General features: G+C 37.3%; 1 protein-coding gene across 9 annotated transcripts in view; it reads right to left on the bottom strand.

The window, feature by feature from the left end:
* Positions 1-13,077, bottom strand: part of Herc4 (HECT and RLD domain containing E3 ubiquitin protein ligase 4) — a 109,950-nt gene that overhangs the window by 52,427 nt on the left and 44,446 nt on the right. For all 9 annotated transcript variants that reach the window (XR_776713.2, XM_010605555.3, XM_010605552.2 and 6 more), the window contains exon 8: positions 8,867-9,027. Coding sequence is in view for 8 of the 9 variants with exons in the window: in XM_010605555.3 (XP_010603857.1) it covers positions 8,867-9,027 (161 nt within the window). In the remaining variant the exon portion in view is untranslated. The remainder of the gene's footprint in view (positions 1-8,866; positions 9,028-13,077) is intronic.

The raw sequence follows: 13,077 nt of genomic DNA, 5'->3' as shown, positions 1-13,077 counted from the left end.
ATCACATATCAAGCATCAACACTCCATCCTGTAACTTATGTCTACCAAATGTTATCCATCTCTGGTATCTTTATTCTCAACTTTCATCCTTTCGTCAACTATTTCCTTAACTTGTATTACCTGTGACCATGTCTGCTACAGAATTACAAATTCTTTTCAAGGAAAGAACCACTTTTTTTTTTTTTTTTTTTTAAATTTTCAGACAAGGTCTCTCTTTGCAGTTCAGGTTGGCCCTCAACTCTCACCATCCTACTGCCTCAACCTCCTGAGTGCTGGGATTGCAGGCATGGCTTGCACTACCACCCCCGAGCCCTAAGGACCAAATTTTAATTTCCTTGCGTATTCACTATTGAGAAACAGAATCTTTCACCTGTGAAAGAACTCAGTAAATATTTACCAAAAATGAACATACAATTTGAAATGAACTTCATCTAACTTGGTACTAAGTAAGAGCTTCAGAGTTTAGAACATTAAAGGCAAGTTTTCAAAAATCACAAGAATGCCTTAAGGCCAATGACTAATTTTAAGATGTTTGCTATGTTTATGTCCAGATGTGCCCCCCTCCTCAAGCCTTATCCACTCAGGTAGGGCTTTTTTTTTCCCTCTTTGAGACAGGGTCTCACTATGTAGCATACGTTGGACTTTAACTCACTATGTAGCCCAGGATGCTCTTGAACTCGGAGATTCTCCTGCCTCAGCCTCCAGAGTGCTGCGATTACAGGCATGTGTAGGTAAGGCTTTTGGAAAGTGACTGAATCATGGGTACATGATTCTTATCAGTTATCTAATGAGTTTATAGCTAAATGTGGGAGGAGGTGGGTCACTGTGGGTGTGGCCTGGAAGGGTCTATCTCCTCTCCTCCCTTGATCACTCTCCCAATCCCTCTGTCATGTTGCCATGCCTTAAAGCCAGCAGCCTATGGTCCGAAACCCCTACAAACTGGGAGCCAAACTAAACCTTTCTTCCTTTAAGTTGTGGGTGTCAGATATGGTGTCTCATAACAAAGAAAGTAACTAACTCATTAAAAAGGGTAATTCTGTATGAAATAAGGTGATGATATGACTTAATATCTTTCCCTACATTATTCTTAAAAGTCTGCATGAAATTTCATTTAGAAATTTTATTTGCTTGGGCCAGGGATTTAGCTCAGCGATTCTGTCACCTGCCTCACAAGCACAAGGCTCTGAGTTTGATCCCTGATACAAAAAAAAAAAGGAAATTTTATTTGCTTAACAGACTTAGCCATATTGTATGTCATTTATTTATTCCTATATAAATCATTCCTAAAAGATAAATTACTAATCTATAGTACATGAATGAGTTTCCAAAAGTTAGGCATTAGAAGTTAGTTTCCTTAATTGCTACTTAAGTTTGAGAAAGCTAGCCCTTTGTCCTATACAACTTCCTGCAGGCGATGTTTTGCTCACTGTATCTGTGTTTGTTCTAATATTTTGTTTGTCTAATATTTCTTGTACATTGGTAGCTAATCTAGACAGGCTCCAATCACCCACTGATTATTCCAGTACATCTACTACACTGCAGGGTAGGGGTATGCTCCCATCAGGAAACACACATCTGGTTGAGTTTCTTTCTGTGACGCCTGGAAGAACTGAGCTCACTGCTTGGAATATTAATTCAACAAGGGTTTAAAAATGTTAATAAGGTCACATAACCTACAGCTGGTCAAGCTGCAGTCCTTCTGTTTTTCTTACTCTCCTTTGTTAAGGGCCAGCCTTTGTCAGCTCTTCAAGCTAACATTTCTTACCATTTTCTCTTGCTTTTCAATTAAAAATTTTTTCCCGTAAATTTGTGCTTTAATTTCCATTATCACTAAAAGCAAGAACCCACACTACACAGTGACAGGTTTTGTGCTGCAGGATTCATCCTGATCTCAAAACTGGCTAAGTGCTTATAATAGTGGACACCATGAACAAAGAAGCAGCGGGAGACTTTTTGAGCTCTCTTGAAGGAACAGGTGACCATGAAATTATCTGTGTTGCTTCAAGGTGTGTTTTTTGTTTGTTTGTTTTGAGATAGGGTCTAGCTGTGTAGTTCAGGCTGTCCCTGAATTCACTATGTAGCTCAGATTGGCCTTGAACTGGCAGTGATCTTCCTGCCTCATCCTCCAGAGTGCTGGGATCACAGGCGTGCACCACCACACCTGGGTGAGTGTGTTTTGATCTTCATCTTCATCTTTCATGCTGAAAGATGTCCTCAAATACCAACTGGTCCTCACCTGACTACAGATGAGCTAAGTGGCTCATTTATGACAATCCAATCCAGATAAAACAATGTAAATTCAGGTCAGAGATTTGACTCAGTGGTTCTGCTAACTGCCTCACAAGCACAAGGGCCCAAGTTCAATTCCTGGTACCAAAAAAAGAGAAAAAAGAAAAAAGAAAAGAAAAACTAAAAGCAATGTAAACCGGAAGAAACAGGAACAATCTTTGTTGTAAGATGTGCTAAAAATAGAATCTTCCCTATATCTGCAATGTCCCATGTCCGCTTTTCTAGTAATCACCGTTGTTGGTAAGAAAAATCCCCTTGGCCAAAAAAAGAGAGTTAAAAAAAAAAAAGGCAAAGGTGGGAGAAAAGAAAAATCTAAAGAATGAACTAGTGTACTTAGTCCAGTGTCTATACAATTTTACCCCCTTTCCCCAATCCACATATACTGACACTTTTATCTTGCAGGTTAAATTTTGTATTTCTTTGAAGTGATTTTTAAAATGTGATATAGTAGTATTATTTCTTCATCTTCTAGCTGGACCACTAGTTTCTCCAAATCTACTCCCAAATAGAAAAGTAGGGGTTAATACATGATCTTCTGCAATTATTTACCATTTTTTTTTCACTCATTGAGTTTATTGGTACATTTTAGGTGTACAGTAGAGTTACAATGCAATTATTTACTATTTTTTTGCTTTCTAAATTTCCATGTTAATATTGAAGATAGCATTATTTTTTGCATGTTTTTTATTAACTCCATATTTCCGCAAATAAGATGTAACTGTAAAATAAGCCTTAGCATGATTTTTCAAGGTCCTTTAAATAAAATCTCCATTCCAAAAGTAACCCCCAGTTAAGACTGTCATCCATGGCCCAGGGATTTGGCTCAGTGGTTCCACCGCTTGCCTCACAAACAGAAGGACCTGAGTTCAATCCCCAGTACCCCCTCCAAAGTGGGGGAGGGGTACCGGGGATTTAGCTCAGTGGCACCACACCTGCCCCACAGTGCAAGGTCCTGGGTTTGATCCCCATTACCAAAAAAATAAAAATGAAAATAAGTAAATAAACAAATAAATAAAGAGATGTTAGATATAATTTTATCTAGCTTGTTTGATGTGTTATTATTATAAAAGTCACAAAGGAAGAGTTCCTAAAGAATAGACACAGCCTTGCCCAGCATGGTAGCGCATGCCTGTAATCCTAGCATTTAAGAGGCTGAGGCAGGAGGATTGCTGCGAGTCTGGGGCCAACCTGGGTTACATAGTGAGTTCAAGGATGGCCTGAATTAGAGTGCAATTCAATACCTTAAAAAAAAAAAAAAAAGACAGCCTTTCCTCAGTTAAATTAATCCAGTAAAATGTAATTGCTTAATGATTTAAAAAATTGTTTATAAGAAGTTCTCACTTTTTGTAACGGGTTTCAATATCCCCCCTCCCCCCCCGCCAGTACCAGGGATCAAACTCAGGACCTTACACTTGCAAAGCAGGTGAGCCACCACTGTGCTAAATCACCAGCCCACACAGGTTTCGATATCAAAGGAAATACTACTAAAAATTCTTATTAACACGAGTGATAGCACATGCCTATCATCCCAGCATCCAAGGAGGCTGAGGCAGGATGATCTACAAACTCAAGCCTAGCCCAGAAAATTTCACCAGAGCCCGTCTCAAAATAAAACATAAAAAAGGATGAGAATGTAGCTCAGTGCAAAGGCCTTCCTTTCAATCCCCAGCAATGGGGAAACAAACAAACAAACCAACTTCACAATCCACAAAACAAAAAGCCCTTATGAACTAGTACTTTCAAATCTTCCTTATCAGTCATAGTAACACCTTGCTTCATATTAGATAACAGTGTGCTACCAGTCCTAATTCCAGCTGTTACTTGTAATGTTTTCTGGCATAACCCTGCTGCTCTAATTCTTATCTCCTAAACCAGAGGTTTTCAAGGAAGGGTCACTACCTCAGACCTAATGTCAGAGTTTTATAAAAAACACATGTCTAGGTTCAGTCTTGGACTTACTGAATCTCTTTCCTTGATATTCTTGGTGTTTTCAGGTATTATGGTCTCAGGATTATCAGCTCAAGCTTTGGGGGAGGGTCATCCATAGAAGGCTAAGCTCATGCATATTTATGTTTCTGATTTGCATCCATGAGTTCTCTGAAAAGAGTCAGTAATCACCTTTGCAGACTTTTAGTCTCACTGTTTTTGGATGTTTTGCTTTAAGTCTAGGTCTCACTATACTGCCTAGTCTGGTCTTGAACTTGTGGCGCAAATGTTCCTCCTGCCTTAGCTCCCAAGAAGTTCGGACTACAGGCATGTACTACCACATCTGGCTTGGCCACAGACATTTGAATCATCCACCACGTATTAACAGTTTTCATTTTATTCGAATGCTTGCCTGTAGGCTCTTTATAAGTTACAGATCAGAGTTTATGTTTTGTTTTTGAGACAGGGTCTCGCTATGTAGTTGAGACTGACCTGGAACTCACTGTGTAGCCCAGGCTGGTCTCGAACTCATAGCAATCCTCCTGCCTCAGCCTCCCGAGTGCTGGGATTACAGGTGTGCGCCACCACTCCCCGCTACAGTTTATGTTTTTAACAAAGGACTGCGTCAGAGCCCTGTAAGAACTGTACTAGGTAACTGAAACCATTTATGTATCAAACAGAAGCTTGAGTACAGACTTACAAAGAAATCTCTGATAGATTTAGATATTAGCATACTAGCAAACAATATTAAGATGTCTCCATATCACAGCAATGGATGAAGGCAGGAGGAGAAATTCACTGTGAGAATCTATTTGGAATAATGTTTAGTTTTGTTTCAATGTTCTGTTTCTGGATATATACAAGAAATTAATTTGTTTCTAAAATTATCTAATCCACAAAAAATTTTACTATATTTTAGGAAACTAACAAAACATTTGAAGATGATATCTTATTCTCACTCAACTCCACAATTAAATACGTATTTAAATTCTTATGGCCACCATCTTTTAATAGTAATATACTTATTGGCAGAGACTCATTAAAAATCTCTCCCCTTTCTTACTAGGCTATCATTGGACAAATTGACTGCACAACCAAAGACTTCACTGAAGCGTCACATTTGAGAATGATGGTTACTAGATCAGGTACGACCAGTCACTTTGAAGAAGAAAAGTTGGCTATACTAGCAGAGGTAATGCCTATGGTACAATTATGGTTTGAACTGTGACTCTCAAAAAGCCCTGTGTTGAAACTCCAATCCTAGTACCTCAGAATGTGACTTTAATTGGAAATAAGGTCACTGTAAATATAATTAGTTAAGATGAGGTCACAATGGAATAAGGTAGGTCCCTAATCCAATGACTGGTATTCTTATAAATTTGAGAAATTTGGACACAGACATGGACAGTGAAAATACCATGTTAACTTAAGATAAAGGCAGAGACCTCTGTGACAAAGAATGCCAATGACTGCTGGAAAATCACCAGATTGACTGATTATATATTACAGATTGTTCCCCAAGCCTTCAGAATGAAGCAACTTTAGTTTAGGATATCTGGCTTTTAGAACTCTGAGACAATTAAGTGTATATTGTTTAGAACATGTAATTCATAGTAGTTTGTTATAGAACCTTAGCAGATTAATGCAGTTCTTCAAACTTTCACACATTCTAAAGAAAAGTGTGCCTTTGTGCAGCTATAGGGAGTAACTAAACTACTAGAATATCCTGCTTGTTAATAATGTCTTTGTCTACCCATGGCCTTGGCCATACCAGACAGACTGTGCAGTCAGCGTGATTCATGGTGAGAGCTTGGGATTGGCCTCTGCAGCATACAACAATGTAAATTAAATCCACATTTAGCTAGTTAGTTCCTATATGGCTCTACAATGCTACAAGATGATCGTCAACAATTTTTTCATTATGATAAAAATACATGTCACATAAAACATCACTAACGATTTTTAGGTTCACAAACCAGTGACATTAAGTATATTCACAACACTGCAACTATCGTCACTAATCAATTCCAGAAATTTGTTACTCGACCAAATACAAATCCATTAAACAATACTTTTCATTCCCTCTTCCCTTCAGCAACTGGCAATCATGAATGTGAATGTTCTAAGTACCTCACATAAGTGGAATCATATAGTATTTATCCTTTCATGTCTGTCTTTCATTTAGCATAATATTATCAAAGTTCATCTAGGTTGTAGCATATGAGACTCATTCCTTTGTATGGCTCCATTTTGTAATACTCCATTTTGATACTTGAGCTGATGCCAGCATTTAGTTACTAAGTTATCAACAATTTTTTGATAATTAAATTGTAACTAAAAATCAATGATGGTGGGCCAGGGATTTAGCTCAGTGGTTCCACCACCTGCCTTGCAAGCAGAAGGTCCCAAGTTCTATCCCCAGTACCAAAAGCAAAAACAAAAACAAAAAAAAAAAACCACAAAAATCAATGATGGCGAAATTCTATCTCAATTCCCATTTCAATGCAAATAATCTCAAGGCCTGCAGTTTCAAAGGTGAAAAAGTGCATCCCTGAGTACTGAACTTTGGAAACATATACATAAGATTCCTTACAGCACTCATACTGATTAAAATCAGCTTCTTTGCTAGGTTATTAACAATAACTTCTGCAAGGTGCACTGATCATAAATTAGAAACTGCTAAAGACAAAAAAAAATATGTGTTGAAACTAAGAATAATTTAAAAAAATGAAGCCACAGTTTAAACACAAAAGCAATATGATCATGACTGAAACATTCTTTGAATTACAACAAAAAAATCTTTACAATAAAATTATGGACTTATCAAATGACACCCTTCACAATATGTTTGTTCATATTCATCACTGTGAATAATTAAATCTACAATATGCACACAGGACAGGGTCTGGCTATGTAGTTCAGCCTAGCCTTGAACTTACTAGGTAGCTCAGGCTGGCCTCAATCCTGCAGTGATCCTCCTGCCTCAGTCTCCCAAGTACTAGGATTACAGGTGTGCACCACCATGTCCAGCTCTGATGTTCTATATTACTTTATAGAAAACCCAAGATATTAATTTCCATCAAGAGACTAAAATAAATATAAGAATAATTCTGAGGAATAGTTTAGGATGGTAAAGAAAATATAAAAAGTAAGTACATCTTAAGAAGCCAGGTGTGGTGGCACACACTGTAATCCCAGCACTCGGGAGGCGGAGGCAGGAGGAGCACTGAGTTCAAGACCTGCCTGACCTACACAGTGAGTTCCAGGTCAGTCTCAACTACATAGTGAGATCCTGTCTTAAAAAAAAAAAAAGAAAAAAAAAGAAAAGAAAAGAAACCCAAAAAGAAAAGAAAAGAAAAAATAAGTAGGGCTGGGGATTTAGCTCAGTGGTTCCACTGCCTGCCTCACAAACGCAAGGACCTGAGTTCGATCCCCGGTATCAAAAAAAATAAAAAAAAATAAAAAAATAAGTAAGTACATCTTGATAACAGTACCCAACAAAGTAGATGCAGAAAAGCACTCAAATATTTCAAATTTTCTAAGCATATTAATGTCAATGAAAAATAAGCAGATATATGGTAAGAATAATAGAAAATAAAAATAAATATTTTTATTTTGGCTAAAGCAGAAAGGATATAACAAGCAAATTAAAACATTTAATATCGCAAATGTAATAAATGTACATACTTCAAATTTTAAAAAAATAGAAAATGATGCACAATTAAAAATTCCTATATATACCCAAAAGAACTGAAAGCAAGATCTCAGAAATTTGTATACCCATGTTCACAGCAGCATTATTTACAACAGCCAATTGTGGAAGCAATCTAATTGCCTGTAGATAGATGACACGTGGCATATACATGTGATGGAATACTATACAGCCTTTTAAAGGGAAGGAAATTCTGGTACATTTTATAACATGGCTGAATCCTGAGGACATTATGTTAAGTGAATTGTGCCAGTCCTAAAAAGACAAATACTGTGTGAGTTTATATTATATATTAGGTGCTTAGGTATAAGTCAACTTCAGCAACAGAAAGTAGAACAGTGGTTGCCAGGGGTTGAGAGGTGACAAGGCAAGGTAAGAGTTGCTGTTTAATGGATATGGTGTTTAGACTTTGGTGATGGACACTGTTCAGCTTTGAAATGGTTAAGTTAGTAAATTTTATGTTATTAGTATTTTACTCCAATTTAAAACCAAAAGCAAATACAACTCCCTCAGTGGAATCTAGCCACTACATACTTCCCACATGAACCACCTTCTGAAACACTTTTGTTTATCCAGAATTTCCTTACACATGCATAAGTAAATATAAGCAAACTAAACAACTGTATACATAGTTACATACCTTGTTATTTTAACCTAGCAATGCATCTTAGAACTCTTGCAAACACAAAAAGCCCTGTCACTTAAAAGCCACATTTAAATTTTTTAAAATTTCTTTTGGGGGGAGGGGGCAGGGTGTTGTTTTGTAGTGCAGGCTAGACTCAGCTCACTATGTAGCCCAGGCTGGCCTCGAGCCCATGGTGATCCTCTTGCCTCAGCCTCCCGAGTGTTGGGATTACAGGTGTGCACCGCTATACCTGGCTCAAAAACAACATTTGACCAGAACTTTAATTTATGTAGCAAAACTTTATTAAAACTTACCAATATCTGGGGGGCACTGCCCATTATAAGGAAACCAATTTCCTTTTACAGTGAAAGGACTTTTTCTGTTGCTTGTTGAACCAGTTCCCAGCTGCCCATTACCTCCAAGTCCAAAAGAATAAATTCGTCCTGATGAAGGAACAAAAGCAGAAGTATGCTGCCTAGAATGAAACAATAGAAATCCTCAGGTTTAATGCTAATTTTTAAACAATTTATATTGAGAACACTACAGTACATATTAACTGACATTTTTCTCTTTAAAAATGAGTGTATTTTTAAAGAGTTTAAGCAATTTTATAAGTTCTGTGTGAAATATTAGTAGCCTTAATCTATACAGAATGAATCTGGTATCTACACAGGTAGATGATGTCCAGTGCACAGTCCCAGAAAATGTCGGGAAGTCCCTGGCAGATGATTCAGTGGCATCTAACTTTATAGCCCAAGAAGTTCCTCCCCACCTCATCCATTTGTTAGTTTCTAACTATTTGTTAGGGTCTAATGTAGAGCTACGGTCTGTGAAGTCCACTCTTGGGAACCACACATAAATTTTAGGCTAAGAACTGGTCAAGTAATCTAGTACTGAACACAGTAGAAACAATATTCCTTTTCTTCTACAGAAACTGATCCCTTTAAGGACATGACTCCTGTAGAGGGAGGTCCTCTGGTCAAAGCAAACCTAAGAAACTGCAGAACAAAGACTGCAGACAACCCACCAGTCTACCCTGCTATCAATGTGTCCAGCTTCCTGTGATGTCTTACTACGTTTAGGAATGAGTTAAAGGTGACTGCCCAGTTTGGGCCTTGTATTCTTCACTCTCAGGTTTTATATCTTTAGTCAAGACTGAATATTCTCAAGCATTATTTCCATAGTCCGTCACCTCCTCATTCCTCTTTTAAAACAGACAAATGTTGCATCTTGCAATTAGATATTCTATCAGTTTCTTAGTGTCTTTTATCTCTAGCAGGGTAATATTTCATTGCATACACTTTCCATGAGGTGACTTTACTGAGAGGGGTTGGTGTTTCAGGCTCAATCCTGCTTCTATTATGTCTTACAGCTCATTTTCTGCATCAAACCCCATCACGAGGGAGACTTTCTCCATGTCTTAAATCCAGGTTCAGACCCACAGCTTGCTTTGGACAATGGAATACAGATGGTGACAGTGCCCCGTTTCTAAGTGTCACAAGTGGCTTCACAAGCTCATTGCTTCGCTAGTAGCATCACAGCTCTTCTCTATCTTTAGAAATCCTATCCTATCATGAGAAGGATCCAAGTTTAGTAGTTACAGGATGAGATGCAATCTGGAAGAAAGACAAGCTGTCCTGGCTGGAGCTATCCTAGCCCATCTGCCCTCAGCCAGGTCAGGAGTTGATTATCTGGGCTCAGCTAAGAGGAAAACAGCCCTGCTATGCGCAGCCAAAATTAATGAACCACAGAATTATTAGCCAATTAAATAATTGTTTTAAAGTACTAAGTTCTGAGTAGTTAGTTTAGCAATACATTCTAACTAATATATTACCTAGATCACTAAATTCTTTCAATGTGGCTTCACAGTCAGTACAAACTAATAGCATTGGTTTTCATCTGCACTATTTAAAAGGTACTTGGATTCAAGAAGCTATTCAAGTTGGCTAGTCTGCCGTATTATTAGAATACAAAGTGCCTTCTAACAACCATCTTATTTTAGAGCCATCATGAGCCAATGTGAACCAAAAAATTTTAAGCAAAGATATCCTTTTAACATATAAAACCTTAAATGGAATCTTTACAAACTCCTCTGGTTGAACAAGGATTTAATGCTGCCTTTTCTGCCCACTGTGACATAGCAAAGAAATGTATTATTAATCATTTAAAAATTACTGAAATACTAGCTTGCTAAACATTTCTCAAACTGTTCTACTGAAGTGGTTCTTAAGCCTGACTGCACAACAGAATCATCTGTGATAAAGCCAGGCAATGATGAATATTCTTCAAAACTCTCCAAATGATTTTTAGTCCAGGATGGAGTCAGGATTCACAGCCACTGAACAAACATAACTACCTGAAGCCCCAGTGATGCTAAAAACATCTCAAAAACATTATATTATACTAAGATGAGCTTTTTTCTTTTGGATCATGTCTTTTATGAACTCATATTTTTGATACTCCTGGATTACTCCCTTCAGATTATTAGCAATTATTTAAGAAGAAAATAATACACCTTTCTTACAATACTGACCACGTGGAAGTCAAACTTCCAATACCAGATACTTTCCTATACTCCCTCTGGAGTGTAAGTCCTCAGTTAATATGTAATTGAAATGTCTCCCCATACCCAAGTTACATGATTAAAATTGCTGGAAATAACTATATTTACAAAGCTAAGCTACATTTATAAAGAAAAGCTATTTTTTAAATGCACAGAATTAAAAATGGATAACAAATAATTTGTGATTTTTCACAAGGGACTGAAATATCTCACCTGAAAAAGATTTAAATTTATGACCCTGTGATATTAAGCATGCATCTTGTCACCTAATGGTGACTAGCACCACATATTTCTCATACTTCCAATTTAGGTTTCGTTGTGTAATTTGTTTTTGGTCAATAAGATTTTAGTGTGACACAAGCAGAAGCTTGAAATGTATGCATACATTTGAGTTTGACTTTTTGTGCATTTCTCACCAGTAAGAAAATAGAATAAAATACCCAAGAGGGAGCCCACTACCCACCTGGATTGGGCCCAAGAAGAGACATGTAACAAAGCACCTCAACTGAAACACCACCTCAGTGATGAGGCAGCTTGAAACAGAGCTGCTATCCTAATCAACACCTGCAGCTTACATAAGAGACCTCTCAGCAAACCAAGGCCTGAGGGAAAGCCACCCCAACTGAAACACAGAAGCAGGAAGAAGCAGCTATCATCATGTCAGAGACACTTGTGCTCAGAAACAGACCAAGACAAGCCTAAGTTTTATACCAGTGAGATTCAAATTTACACAAAATGGGAAAATTCTTAGAAAAATTCAACTTCCAAATAACTGACTTAAGAAAAAAATAACACTCTTTATAGCCTTTAAAGAAACTGAGTAATGTTTTTAAAATTCAAAAAAACAAAATGCTAGGTAAAGATGGCTTCAATCACAAGTTCTACCAACCTTTCAAGCTGTTCTTTTCGAAAAACAAAAAACAAACCCCCAGAAAATAAGGGTATATCTCTCAATTTATTTTATATTTTATCAGGATAGAATAACCTCAATAACAGAACTCTGATAAAAAGAGTAAGAGAAAGGGCCAGGGTTGGCTCATGCATTGTGCCTGCACAACAAGTGCAAGATCCTGAGTTCAATTTCCAGAACCAAAAAATAAATAAATAAATAAATAAATAAATAAATAAATAAATAAATAAATTTTAAAAATAAGAGAAAACTAGATCAAGCTCACTGATAATCATATTAAATAAAGTATTTTCATAAACCAAAACCAGTACTGTTTACAGATATCACATGAAAACCAAATTAAAGTTACTCCAGAAAAAATATAGCTGCTGCTAGCCAGAAACATCCATCAATTTGCCACATTAATAGACTAAAGGACAAAAGTCATATATCGAAATAGATGGAACAACATTTAAAAACCTAAGGCAAACATGATACTTAATTGTGATATACTGAAATTTCCCCATAAGGAAAAAGAACACGATGTCACAACATTCAGTGCTTCCAGTGAACATTATACTATTGTTTACTGCCAGCACATTTAGGCAATATAACTTTTTTTTTGAGACACAGTCTCACTATGTAGCCAGACTGGCCTTGAACTCACAGGGATCCTCCTGCCTGGGCCTCTCAAGTGCTGGGATTACAGGCATGTGGCACCATGCCCAGCTCATGAATAAGTTATTAGTAAGAGTTTAGCAAGGTATCTAAGTGCCAAATACAAATGGCACTTACTTTGTCGCAACAGTGGCACGACAGAGCAGGAGACTGAAGGATTTTCAAAAACAGAGCATGACAGCATGATTCTGGGAAAATGTTGGAAAAGAAAGCACCAAGAATCTGAATCCTGGGGCTGGAGATAAAGCTCAGTGCTGTACCTGCCTGGTAAGTGCAAGGTCCCAAGTTTGATCCCCAGTACCAGAAAAAAAAAAAAAAAGAAAGAAAGAAAGAAAGAAAGAAAAGAAAGAATCTGAATCCCTACCTGGATGACAAATGCACAGGCAGAATCTGTC

The sequence above is a fragment of the Fukomys damarensis genome, unplaced genomic scaffold (assembly GCF_012274545.1).
Source record: "Fukomys damarensis isolate Sample0158 unplaced genomic scaffold, DMR_v1.0_HiC HiC_scaffold_20, whole genome shotgun sequence".
Lineage (NCBI taxonomy): Eukaryota > Metazoa > Chordata > Mammalia > Rodentia > Bathyergidae > Fukomys > Fukomys damarensis.
Note: the sequence above shows the minus strand (reverse complement) of the source record. Positions and strands in the feature narration are given on the sequence as shown.